The sequence below is a fragment of the Fulmarus glacialis genome, unplaced genomic scaffold, assembly GCF_000690835.1.
Source record: "Fulmarus glacialis isolate BGI_N327 unplaced genomic scaffold, ASM69083v1 scaffold31945, whole genome shotgun sequence".
NCBI classification, from domain to species: domain Eukaryota; kingdom Metazoa; phylum Chordata; class Aves; order Procellariiformes; family Procellariidae; genus Fulmarus; species Fulmarus glacialis.
In genome coordinates, this window is record NW_009214349.1 from 66453 (window position 1) to 80798 (window position 14346).

The 14346-nt window shown below is 40.6% G+C and overlaps 1 protein-coding gene across 1 annotated transcript in view; it reads right to left on the reverse strand.

The window, feature by feature from the left end:
• The window catches only part of SHROOM2 (shroom family member 2), a gene marked incomplete at its 5' end in the record, with an annotated part of 43233 nt that extends 29165 nt beyond the window's left edge, over positions 1–14068 (reverse strand). The window contains 3 exons of the mRNA XM_009578533.1: positions 3849–3952; positions 5883–8526; positions 13912–14068. Of these exons, the coding sequence (XP_009576828.1) occupies positions 3849–3952; positions 5883–8526; positions 13912–14068 (2905 nt within the window). The remainder of the gene's footprint in view (positions 1–3848; positions 3953–5882; positions 8527–13911) is intronic.
• Between the last annotated feature and the right edge of the window lie 278 nt (positions 14069–14346).

The following is a 14346-nucleotide window of genomic DNA, read 5'->3' on the forward strand; positions in this document are numbered from 1 at the left end:
GAATAAAGTGAACACAGAAATTGTTAGTACACTGCACATTAGATAAAAAAGTAATCATATGTATTTTATAATTTATTTCCTACAAAATACTACTTGTCAAGTCATTCTATACTTAGCAAACTGATAAGAAATACTTCTCTCCTTTAGAAGAATTTACGTGAAAAATGACAACAGTTGTAAGTGAAGTGTAGAACAGAGAACTTAGACCTTTTGCACCGTAAAATATTGAACCTTGTTAATACATGCATGAAATGTTTGCCGAAGTAATTTTTCACTGATTTGTAAGGAAGCAATTGCCCAGGATTATACCATTTCTTCCTCAAGAGGAGAAGGGAGGAAGGTGAAAACATTCTGCTTATATAGTTCTGGTTAGAACATTAAACTTGGGCATTTAGGTCAACTTAGGCATCAAGAATGACTTTTACTTTGTTTTTGTATGGCAAAGGCTGTTCCTCTGTCTTCAAGAGCTGAGATACGAGCAACTAGTAAGGCATGAAAGGTCTAAAAGAAACATCTTACAGTATTTAATTAGAGTTGAGTCATGCTGTGGTCCCATACTTGACATGCACATGCTCTTGTACTTGACACCTATTAAATGTTGAAAGATTTTCTGCAACCTGTGATCCCATAAATCCTTTTTCACTTTTTGAAATTATGTAATTTTCATAAACATTGCAGAAACAAATTAATAGAGATACAAGTCAAATGTTCTTAGAAAGTAAATAAGAACAATGGCTGTGAACATCGCTAGTAGATGGCAATCTTAAGAATTAGATCATAAAGCACTGTTCTTTTGATGCAGATTGACTTTTATGTGTGCCGTGTCATCCTGCAGGAAGCCACAGACTACAGGCCAGAGCACACATTTCCATCTTTAGCCTTCTGAAGCGCTATGTCGGTTTAGAAATTGTGGAGACATCTATAGGGAAGCTGTTTATAAAATCAGCATACATCATTTGACAAATACAGAAAGAGAGACCTGTTTAAAGAAGGACAGACTTTACATCTGTAAAAAGCTAAGCTTTTTTAGCTAATTTGGCATAGAAAGAGTAGCATAATTAAAAACAAAAAAGCATCAACTGTTGTTTTACAGATCATCAGACTCACATAACTTTTAAAGCAGTCTTAAAGTTAAAAACATATTTAGAATTGCATAAAGCCTCAGTATAAAAATAGTCATCTGACATTGAGCTGAATATTTGCATGCCTGTAAGTTCTTAACAAGAGTGGTTTGGTTCTTGCATGAGAGATAATAATGGCTACTATGGACCACTGCTTTCTCTTCCTATAAAAATAATACTCCAAGCTATTAAATACTCCAATTTGGAAGAACATGTTGCAGCTTTTCTAAAAAGGGAGATGAAACAACCTGAATTCATTGGAAGCACTCAGTAATCTCAGAGGGGAAACATACAGCCCAAAGATGAAAGGAGTTCACAAATTACCTTAATCACCTTTAAAAAGAACCCCAAACTTTCAGAAGTAATGTCAATTTAGGTTTTGCAATTGTGTGCTAAAAAAGAGCACCAAAAAAAATACTGTAGCAAAATAAACCAGCAGCAAAAAGCCCAGGAGAAAAAAAATTGCTTATCAAACACCTTTTTTTTTTCTTTCGTTTTTAACCATTTGCTGTTACTATACTCCAACCCTTTTTCATTCTAGATTCAGTGCATTAAAAAGAATCATATTTCTCCCGAAAATAATCAGGGAAGCTGTAACAGTAAACATTCAAAGTTTATTTAAAACTCAAATTATTCATTTTTTTTGCAAAACAACTGGAGGGGAGGGAGGCCAGAGGCACCCTGTAGCGTTGGACAGTCTCTAACCCAGAGAAGGCACCTGTGGACTCCACAGCTGGCTCTCAGCTTGGGTCCCTGCACATCTAACCCACACAAATGCTTAAGGGCTGCTCCTGTGTCCAGCAAGGTCACGCTGGCTTTGGTAGCACAAAAGCAACTGCAGCACACAGGCCTCAGTAGCACAAAATAAGGGCCATCAGCAATATAATCCAAACCCAAATTTTCAAAGAAAATACTAAATGTGACCACAAGGAAGACCTTAGATTTGGTTAATATTCACATTCTAGAATATACCACGGATTAGGTAGATTTGCTAGCCATTTCCACATTGCCAGCTTTTAAAAGTAGGAAACTAAATGCCTTTAGGGCAGCTCAAAAATCATAAAATCAATTCATGTCATGATGAGTCCAGTTCCTTTTGAGCACAGGAACGCCTTGTTAAAAAAAGAGCAGATGGAAATACATATTCTTCCCATAGGGCAGCCATTCATCATCATGCAGTGGTAGTTCACAACACAGAAATTGAACGCCTAAATGACAGATTTTATTTATTTAGTTTTTTGAATACGAAAGACATATAAGCCCTCTGCATAACACAAGTGCTGAGGGAAAGACTGCGAAAGAGACCATTTTACAAAACTTCCTGTAATGCAGTGAAATGGCCAAATACTACATCTGAAATAGTATGTCAAAATAGGCTTCGGCTTAAAAAAAAAAAGTTATTGCAGCTGGTGCCCAGTCATGTGATTTTCATGGATTCCATGATTATAAAGCAAGAATTGTGCTGCACAAACACTGCTAAAATGCTGGCGTAGGAGTATTATTCACATGCTTTTGTGACTAGGGTTCAGCACTGGTGGATGGAAATCATTTTACTTGTCCAGAGATGCTGTCTGCCTACAGAAGTACGTCTGCCCCCAGCTGATTGTGCTGCCGCCTCCCCCTCTCCCTCCCCTCCAGCCCAATCTCCCCTCCATGGCGCGTGCGCACATGGGCGCACACATTCACACCCTCATGGGCTATTCATTTTGAAATCACTAGGGTAAGTACAAAGGGCTACAAAGAATCAGAAAAATAGCAGATGGTCTCTTCAGTGGGGCCATAAGCAATGCAAAATACAACCATATAAACCCACAAATAAATACTAATTTTTTACAAGCTTTTATGGCACGACTAGAGTATGTGTTTGCTACAGTTCATAATTTTCTCTCCCCTTGAAAGATTAATACCACTTACAGAACTGAGGAAAGCCTGAAGAAATTATTTTTCCTATACATGTTTCTTCTGTTACAAAAACAGGAGCTATCAAACCTGGCAATAGCAGCGTGTGCACAATCTCAGTTCAGCTGCCACACGCCACTTAAGCAGCCACAGTATCAGCGATCACCGAAATCACTTACATTACAACGGGTCCAGCAAACTGCAGGCCAGCAGGAGGGCACCCCCCTGCGTGCTAGACATTTACAGACTTGAACTGCATTGTGCATACAGTCATACATTTGAAAGGGGTCTGAAAATATTGTACAATTTAATTAAAACATGAATTAACAGAGAAAAGTGGAGCTGATCAAATGGGAAAACAACTTTTGGTGGCTTCTGTTCATATACTGCATTCTGTAAAGGCACAAGTAGAGAAAAGTCCAATTTACAGCACTACTGTGTTCCAGTAGCATGCTGCCTTTGCCAAGGATAATACCGGAAACTCTTTTGGGAAACCTCAAGCATTCCCCCCCCTCGCCAAAAACCTGTAACTGATAAATATGAAAAATATCTGAATCATTTCATGCCACTAGTAAGAATCATCTGGCTCCGAACAAACTGTAATACGCTCAGCACTTGACAATTTCTTAGAGTCCCCATAAATTTCAGTCCCAACATTAATTCTATCATGCATGTTGAAGTACGTGGGGAGAAAGAGGGAAACAAGGGAAAAAGGCATTGCAAAAACTCTGAAATCATCACAGCAAAATTTCCACTTTGGGTCAGGAAAAGATCAGATCAGAGCTGTTGTAAGAAATCTCTTAAAGCCAGAAATTAAGAAATACTTACCTTACAGTGCAGCTCCTTTCATCCAGATTGTTAACTTTAGAGAAAATACGCTCCCCATCTTCCTTTAAATCCTCCGCTTGCCTCCTTACTTCAACTGAGACTTCCTAAAAGTGGTTTATAGCACAAGTAAGACACCAAGTCATCATGTTTCAGACTCCTGAAAAATCTATGATTATGGAACCTCTTATTTGTGGGTTTGCTCTGTTTGAATATACATGAAGTCAACAGCACAGCATGTCTTAAGCTTGTTTAGTTTTAAGTGGTACAGTATGCTATGTGACCTCTTGCGCAGCACTACCGACCTGGCTGTGCTCGAGTTACTGTTCTACTTTGCCGATCTACAGAAGAGTAGATCTACAGAATATAAACCTTCACAACTTCCATTTGGCAAAGACAAAAAAAAAAAAAAAGCGGCAAAGAAGTTACAGAAGAGTTGCTCACATTTTAGAAGAGGCAAGTACACACCAGCTTTTGAATCCCTGAGCGCGTACTTCAGTTTCTCGTTAAAACACACATCATCACTGTTCCAGAATTTTATTATCTCACTATCTTCAAACAACCACACCCAAAGCATAGCTTTGCATTACAAACACCGAACCTACAGGAAATTTAATTGCGCATTAGCACTGGAATCATGCGAAACAACATCTTTATTTACTTCAGCCTGTTGTAAGCATCTTATCACCATATTTTCCAGGTGCCTAAACAGGTGTCTGCTTTTTGCCCCAGGAGGCCTATACTGAACTTAAAGGCACTGACTAATAAACCAGAAATGCATACATGGAATAGATTACATGATGATTTTTCTGCTGGGTAGGCAATTCTTTAATAATTTAGTTAATTTAATTTTCAAAATAACTTCCAGGTGAATATTTCCAGTGCTTGGAATCTCTACCCTAGTAAATTATCTGCATAGTTAAGTCTGCACATAAGGTTCAAAAATAACTTTTGCAAAACTTAAAGACACAAAAAACTTAAAGAAAAAGAGTCCACAACTTTTAGAGATCAACATATTTTGTTTCTTTTTGAGCTATTCTCATTCTGCTCCCTGTATATATACACACAGAGGTGCTGTGTGGATGTGTATGTATGTATGCAATGTTTTTACCAAGAGGGAAAAAGAAGGAAAAAATAATATACAACTACATTGCTTCAATTCTTTTCTGGCATAAGGTGAAGTGCACCACAGACTGAATACACTATGATTGCCTTATATGTATCAGGCAATCTTGCAGCAGCTTGAACAACATCTTTTAAACAGAGAACTTAAGAGACTCAGTTTCTCTGTTTACTTCCCCTGCCACCTGCCAACCATTCCCTGCTCAGTTAAAAATTAACTTAATATTTACTTGCAAGTTGAACAGACATTTGGCATCTCTCTAAGGAATGAATTTATACATCTTAAATCAAGCAAACTGACATAAAATAAAACATTGAGCAGTTTCATTTGTTGCTGTAGTGTAGCTTTAACATTAACGGGCATATTTTTTGTCTCTAAACTTTATTAGGCAGTTTTGTCCTATGTAGATTTTGCATCAAGCAAGTTTAGAAGAAAAGCGGAAATCCATGGAAAATGATTAGACATTAACAAAATTGGACAAAAGTAGACATTATTTCCCCTTGGAACATTTTTCTTCATAGTTTCAGAGAACTGAAAGCCTTAAAATGGGGAAGGCAGCCACACCAATGAAGAAATAACTCCGGGTGAAGATGGCTTTGATCCTCCTATACCTCTATTGTAAAAAAGAGGGTATTATCAAATCAAAAGGTTGTTTTCTTCCATCTGGCTACAACACACAAGAAATTTCTTGATCCAATTGCTCTTTGCTACACTCAATTCCTGTGCAATACAAACTTTGATCTTCTTCATTTTACTTATGAGAGCTATCTATAACAATTATTGCCTTACTGACAAAAGGCAAACACCATACTACATTGTATTCCTAAACTGGAAATTTTCATAAAAACGGTCTCTTTCCCAAAAAAAAGCCCCGCCTCGGGCAATTGAAAGGATAATGCAAAAGACACTTGTACCTGTTTGTAGAAATCAGTAGAAGGGGATGATCTAGACCTCTCATGAGCATACTGGGGTTTCTCATGTTGTTCGTGGCCTGCATCAAGGATATTATCGGCCGAATGGTACCTTCCTGAGCTCCTTGGCTCTATTGGCTTCCGCTGCTCCTTCCACGATGCCTGATACTCTGCAAAGGTTCCCAGGCGCTGCGGCTGTTCAGCTTTCACAATCCTATCAGCAGCCTTATTGCTGGTACTATGGTGGATGTTATCTTTTGAAGCATGTGCAGTTTCAAGTCCAACAGAGGCTGCCCGACCTCTTCTCTCATACCACGACTCCTCTCCCTCTTGTCCACTGTGAACTTTCCTATCTGGCCTCTCAGGCTGTCCCTCAGCTAGACTGTGAGGAGCTGGTTTCTGTGCCAATTTCCTATATGCAGGCTTACTTGTTTCTTCAAAAAATTTCCACCTGTCTGCAAATGATCCCAGGGCTTCTTCAGATGTATTTGGACGGCAACGAGCACGGCACTCATCCTCTAACATCCCCACCTCATTCATCTTCTCCGGTTCAGAGTAAGACTTCAGTTTCTGCTCTGTTGTGAACCTCTTCCTGGCTCCGATGCGAGAAACGTGATGAGTGCCACTCCCTGTAGGGTTCGGCTTAGCTTGTGTAGCCTCGAGGAATCCAGACACATCTTCAGAAACCAAAGCCAGTAACGAAGAGTTGTAACTACCAGTTTTCCGCTCAGGTGACCTGGGGAGATACTCAGCGGGGCTGGGCTCCAAGTCCCGCCGTTTGAAGGATGTTGCCCTCAGAACCCTGGCCTGCGCTTCCTTGAGGTGATCTTTGTAGGTGCTGGTAAAGTTAGTGTCTGGGGAGGCGGTGACATTTTCTGCTGGATCTGGCTTCCAGGTCTCATTGCACTCCTCCGTTTCAGACGATCCTACTAACGTAGCAGTGCTTCTACTTTTCTGCAGCTTCGCTCTTCTCATTTGGATCTCATTTCTCAGAGTTGTTGCAAAACGATCGCTCCTTCGTGCCTGTTTAGACAAGTGAGTGTCAAATGGGGCCTGTCGCTCTGTTACCACTTCTGGGCTGTTGTCAGACTGCTTTTTCCCTTCCTGAGCTAAAGAGTGCAACATTGGGGTCTTCTGAGGAGAAATCTTGCTACTTTCATCTTTTCCCCACCTAAAATCTTTCTGAGCAGATCTGTTTTCAGTGGTAAGGACACAGCCCTTTACATACCCCTGTTGACCATACCTAGTTTCACTTTCCTCAGAGCTGCTCTCAAAGTTTTTCTTTTGTCCAGACTTTTCAGTATGACTGGGTTTTTTAGCTTCTTCTACTACAGCACACCTAGCATCCCCCTCTCTGTCCACTGGGAAATGACTACTGTTCTCACACCCTTGCAGTGAAGATTCAACAGATTCTTGAGGTAGATAATACTTTGGTTTTTGGACCATTGCGACAACTGCAGGATTTTCGTGAGGTCCAAGCGATGCATCAGTCCCCATTGCAGGTTTCCAGCTGTCGTCCTTGAGTTGTAGTGGCTTTGAGCTTCCCTGAGCAGGCTGTTTTGCTGTCACACAATAATAGCGACTCTGTCCAGTGTTGTCCACCTTCTGTTCAGCAGCACTGTTCGAAGAAGTGTTGAGCAGACTGGCTTGGTTTGGACTGTAGCCATGAAAATGATCTGTAGGTAACTCCTGAATGCCACTATAGGACAGATAATGTTGCTGATCTTTAGGCGCAGCTAAGATTCTTGCATTGTGGAAAAAAGTGCTTTCATCACTGTACTGGTGCTGGTGGTGGTAACTGTAAGTAGGCTGTGCAAACCGAACATCAGTGCTGGACAAGGACGACTGCAGTTTGTTCACAGTTCCTGCATTACTATTGAACCTTTCACCAGCTGAAGAAAAAGTCTGTTCTGAACTGAGATCAGATTTATAATTTGAGCTGCTGACCCTCCTGTCACACGCTCTGGAGGGTCGCCGCTGCTGCTCTACAGTTTCCAAATTCCAGTCACTCCTGGGCTGAGACCGGTTCAGGGCTGTAAAGTGCTGCGTGCTGGCACCCTCTGAGTACACAGGGCCATGGGCTTTCTCATGGCCTTTGGTAGCAGCAAAGCTGTCACTACGAAGAGGTGGAGGTGGGGGGGGAGGAGATGAAGACTTCTTCTTATCAGGAACATACCAGACAGGTCCAAAACTGGATCTTCCAGAGCTAGTGAGCTTGCCATCAGGGTGTTCCTCTATTCTAGGACTTTTGTTGTTCTCGTATTGGATGGGAGCTGGCAAATACCCAGGTTTGTCCTCTGTTCCACTGTTGTCATTCAAGAACTGGCCAGACTTGTTTCCATGCTTAGCAGTCTCCCAGTGGCCTACTTTGTATAGCATGTTCTCTGTTGAAGAAGTGTCTGCATTGGATAGAGTGTGGTCTGGAGTGCTAGAACTCGTGGAGAAAGACCCATAGGCTGAATCCCGCTTACTTTGGCTCCCTAGATGATCAATGCTACTATTAGACCTTGCAGAAGAAAGTCTTCCGTACTGGGCTACTTGTGGAGTGTGGTCCCAGCTGTCCATACTTCCCAAAGAGCTGAATTGGTCAGAAGTGCGATGTAGACTTGACTGATCCCATGAGTTTGACAGGTCATGAGAAGAACAACTATAGTAGGAAACAAACAAAAAGCCTCAGCATAAATATACCAGTCAAAAAAAAATCATAACGTAATTACAAATACATAGCCACCAATTTTACTAACATCGATTAAGATCCATCTGCATTGCAGTTACTCAAAACAAACAATCTAATAAAATTGGAAGTTTGAACACAAAGTCAGGGCTTTATCTTTATACTCTGCCACTGATTCAAAGCTTGAAACCCTAATAACTAACTCAACTTCCCTTTGTAAGTTTACCAATAAGTAATACACATTTATCTGCTTGAAGGCTCCCCTCTCCCTCTGCAAATTGTTGCTTTTGCTGACTTTACTTTTAGACAAATTTAGTTTGAGCTCCATTAGCTCCCTCTTTCCCAGGACAAACACCAACTTACTTTTCAGCTTATTTCCAGGCCCCCCAATTCTTCCAGCTATTAAACTCCTGTACTTCCCTGTTCATCTTTGGTAACCTCACTCTAAACTTCTTCAGCCCATAAAGTTATTCCGTTGTCCTGCTTATCCAAATCTGCCCATTCATTTAATATTTTCATTTCTAAATGGAGGTTCACTAAAACATTTGCCTCAAATGCCACCATTTTAGTTCTGAGCCACCACATGCACCTTGCCAATGTGGCTTCAAACCACTCAGGTTGACACCCTTACAACAACGTAATTCAATTCCACCCACTTCCACAATACTGACAGGAAAACGTCAGGAGGAGATGTCAGAGCAACGTAAGCTCTCCATGGCCAAAACTGAACTTCTGACCTTTCTTCAAGAATCCTTACAGCCACCAGTTCCTCTCTGCCACTCTTTACTCTATAGAAACGTCATCTTTGCCATTGTACTTTCTCTGGATCATTTGCCTAGGACACTATTTCAAAATCTTGCTGCTTCTGTTGTTTTCCTATCCAATCAGTTTTGTTGTTTTCTTTCTTTCTTTTCTTTTATATCTTTCACAGCATCCACCTCCTGTCAATCCAACACACTGATGCCGAGACAATAGTCTCTCCAATTATTCTCATCACATCTCCCTGTTTGAACTTCACTGGCAGCCCCTCCTGCTTTTATACACCAAATTCAAATTCTTGCCCTTGCATGCAAAGCCCCTTGGTAGAAATCCCAGAATTATTCCACTTCCCTGTAGCTATAATTATATGAAGCATCTATCAAATCTTGTGTAGTAAAGAAACCTGTGAAAGCTAGCAATGAAATTAGATTAGTCCACATAAAAAAAATACAAAGAGAGATATACATCTTTTTTTCTGCCGAAAATATTGCAAAGGTCAACTAAACAGTTCTTTGGAATTCAGTATTGACATGAGAATTGCTTCCCCCCCCGCCCCCCATTACTACAGCCTTTGTAACTTTTTTATACAACATAGTCAAAAGCAATTCATGTGAAATAAGAGAAGGTATACTTTGTGCTTATTTTCTAAAAGCATTTCATTAACAAGATACACTAGCATTGGCCTCATCTTGTGGGTATTTTATTCTTTCATTCTTTTATTTTCAGCACTTTAAAACATCTTGCTGAATACTTAAAAAGGTCTTAATTGTCTTCTTAGGCAGATACTGTCGTTCATGTAAAAAGTGTCTTGGTCATTACGAGGATCTCCTTTGTTAATGAAGAACGTAAGCCAGATACTGCTACGAATTGCTGATATTTTTCCCCCTCTTCAGCATTAAGGAGATACTTGGCATCGATTAAAATAAAGATGACACCTGTGAAGGAAAGCCTCAATTTACAATTTACAAGTCTCATGTAGATCTGCTGGTATCAAATGTGAAGCAGAGATCATCAGCATAAGAGGTCAAAGCCCTGCTAGAAAACGCCTAATGGAAACCCAGCAGATGCAGCAAAAGCTTCAAAGAAAGGACAGGAAAGTTTCTGATGGTGTGTAACTGCAAAGCAGTGTGGTCCTGTGGTCCTTAACTGCAGGGTAATCCTCCCACAAACCCTGACATGGAAAAGAGTCCAAAAGCCATTTCTCTGCCCGAGCCTGGCATCCTAGGATATCCTTCTCTCAGTAGCTTTTTTTAGAGTGGATTCACAAAAGCACCTACACTGCTGGCTGAAGTCTGGCAGATAAAGTCCAGGAATAACCTACAAACACCATCCTTGGCCACTCTGGCCAATAAGCAACTCCCGCCCCCCCAACCCTGGGGCATGAGTTTCTGCTTCTGGGTCCTCCCAGAAATGACATAATCTCAGCAATCAGACCACATTCAGACCGCATGGGATTACAGACCAGATGTACCTGACCCTAATTGCATGAAAAACTCAGTTTAAACAGACTTCTCAAAGCATACTTGCCTCACACACACACCTGTAAGGCCAGAACGAAGTAGAAAAGGTTGTTGGTTTCAACTGCACACCCAGGGGCATGGAAAAAAAATATTGTAAGGTCCTCTATTTTAGTATATCCTACTGGAAGAAAATGCAGGGTCTAAACTTCCAGCAACTTAAAATAGTTCATATCCACATCTCCCAGCAAGTGCACTCAGCCTTAGTCTAGGATGGGCTAGGAAAAAAGTCAGCATCCAATGTTGTTAAGGTATGACTTCTGTGAAAAAGACAGCAGAAGACTCACAGAGGGAAATTAAGGCACCAAAAGCTTACAAGGTCTAACTCTCTAGCCTTGCCTGAGAGGCACCTAGACCTGGCCTAGTGCTCCCAAGATAGCTCAAGATAGTTTTTGAATGAAAATCACATGACAAAAAATACACATATAGTGGCGGATGTGGAGAGCTCGGCTCCAGAACTACCCACTCTCCTATCTACACTGGTATGGTCTCTTCTGGTCTGTCTGTCTTCTTCTAGCTTCATACACCTTCTCAAAGGTCCAAATTCAGTAGGCTGGCAAAAAACTCCAACTAAAACCAACCAAAAAAACCCCCCAAAACCAAATCACATCAAATTACCCATAGCTTAATCTAGCACCCACCTAGGTAATAAGGACAATTTTCAGAGGGTTGTTTTGTCCAGCTGCGCGCCACCCCCCAACACACAAAATCCAGGTATATCCTGCTTGGAAGAGAGCAAAACCATCTCTCCCCCCTAATTGAACTCTCCATGTTTTTTTACAAGTGATTTAGTTTTCACACTCACAGAGAGAATGCAGGCAAGCGCATTCAGAAGAGATTTTAGGCTGTGAATACCAATCTCAGATGACCTTCCTCAAGGAAGGACAAGAAATTCCAGAAATAGACCAAGGATGGGATCCTTGGGCTAGAAATACACCCTCCTGGGGCTGTTTCTATTATCTCCTTGCATACGGCTGCTTTCAGCTACTGATTGCTCTGCATCCTCTTTAGCTTGGTGCTTGACATAGAGTGCATGGTGCTTCTTGGGTTTGTGAATTGTACTTTGAAAATGGGGAATCTCTGAAGCGGCTCGCCTTCTCTTTTTGCAGACGAGCCAGCCCAAAGAACCGCCCTCTGCAACTGGGATCCTCAAAATACCCAAATCCTTGGGCTGGCTGTCTGGGAATGCTGGGCCTCCAGCAGCCACAGTCTGAAGTCAGCTCCGCCACTGAAACTGTCTTGGGCAGTAGACACGAGGACTGACAGATCTTCCAAATACATCACCTTTCAAGCGGGCAGCACAGGCAGCCAAGGGGTTCAGGATGGCAGTGCCATGGGAACCCTGGTATTAGACTACGCTAAAGCCACTAAATCTTTCAGTGGCATCTGAGAAAGCAGAATTTGCCCTTTTTATTAATATTGATGTCTACCAGCAGTTGCTGCTATTTCTGATATGTGGGGCGAGAGGATTGCTCTATTCCCCTCCCCTTTTTCCTTTACACCCACAATTTCCTGCCTGAAGCTCATTTCAAACTGGCCTTGAACCAAATTAATTTTTTTTTTTCTTTTTTAAATATTGTGATTTGCCCAGCTCCTATCAAATTACATTTGGAGTCATGTGTCTTGTAGTATTTTACTTTCACAAGGTACAAGGACAACCATCAGGAAGAACAGGAAGCACATATTGATCTACAGCTCAGTAAAGAAGACTCAGTAGACCAAAAGTAGAAATACTCGAGCAAGCATTGCAACCAGGAATTCTATAAAGTTTTTAGAAATTTCTGAATTTTGTTTCTATGTAAAAGGACTTACACTGTCTTCAAATCTATAAATCTAATTCAGCCCATCTACATGAAATTTAAATACAAACTCTCTAAATCAGTGTAAACCAGCAGCAATTATAATCGAGGATTTGAGAAATATAATGTGCTAAAACTTCTGCTAACGAAGTATTACAAAATGCATCTAAAAAACCTTTCTGTGTAAATGTTAACATTCATGCTTTATTCAAGGGCAGATAGCACGTTATTTTAAAAACAGTAGGGAGCTTCTAAAGAAAACAAACGATGTAAAAACGATTGTAAAAATGACATGAAAAATAAAATAAAATCTTAAAGTATGAATGTTCTTCTGTTTTAACTACCACCATAAATTAACATCAAGTAGTAATGACAGAAAATGTACAGCAGTAAGTAAGAAACACAAGCCTACTTTCCAAACTGGGATTGCGTACCAAACTCATTTTCTTTAATGCTCAGCATAACTATGGCCCAATGGGAACTGAGAAGAAAAAAAGCGACAAAAGAAAAACAAAACAAAACAAAAAACCCTTGTGAAAACGCTGAAGAATGTCACTTACGAGCAGGAAACAAACAAGAACCTGTAACCAGACACAAACAGGCATTACCTAAAAGTTTAAAGTTTCACAGCTAAAACTGCATGGGTGCCAGCCTTTCTCCCCTAGTGCTGAATGAGACCTCACAAATATTAAGGTGTTTTAAACAAATATTAAGGTGTTTTAAACAGGGACTGAAAATCATTGGTCTTATGACCTCTCTGCACAAACAAGAGCACAGCTGTAGGGAAGATCAGATTACAGAAAGACAGTTTAACTAATAAAACCAGTAATACCTTAAAGTCCAGCAGGAAAACATTCTGCACCCTCCCTTCAGGAAAAGGCTTTTTAATAGTCTCAGACAGTATTTTTCAATTTCTTCTTCTCCCTTTACTATTTCACTTTAAGTATGTTAATTTTGATGGTTTCTTTTCACTTACAAAGGTTTAGGATTTTACCAGTGGACACTGAAAGGAAATGCAGAGCAAGAAACATAACCTTTTGAGTGCCTTTAAAGCTAGTTTCTTACCTTTCAGTCACACGCACATACCACTGTTTCTGAAATCCACTCATCCATACGTCAAACTTCCCATGCTCCCCCTTCAAGCATTGAAAGGACAGGCAATACTAAAGACGTATAATACAATTATACGTCTTTGTGGTTTTAAAAGACACTCAATGTCATGACCTACATTATTATTGTCTCGATGTTGGAGCTTAATGCGTGTAACTCAAACAGAGACTCACCTTGCATGATAGCGTGAGTGCCAGGAAGCGCAGGCATTGGAGGAGGAAAGGTGTGACGTGGCTGTCTCAGGTTGACTTTCTGTAAATTTGGTGGCATGCCAGGAGTGAGGCCTGCAGGCTAGGTCATTTCTTCTGAAAACGAGAGAGTTAGAGTGCTCTAGTTTAATGCAAACAGTTCAGTAAGGTGACATGCAGCAAAAAATCTACCAGGGCAGTAGTCAAACGCTATACAGATAGGACAGAGGCCTAATCACTTTAAATGACAGCAAACGAGACAACTTTCTACATGCATGCCAGTTTTGAAAAGATACCAGCATTCGTTTAAAATGCTTGAGATGCAGTGAAACGCCAACAACTCTCCAAGGTCTGTGCTTGGGTGTTTTGTTCTTTTTTTTTAAATTTTATTTATTTTGGGGGTGAGGTAGTTTTTAGGAG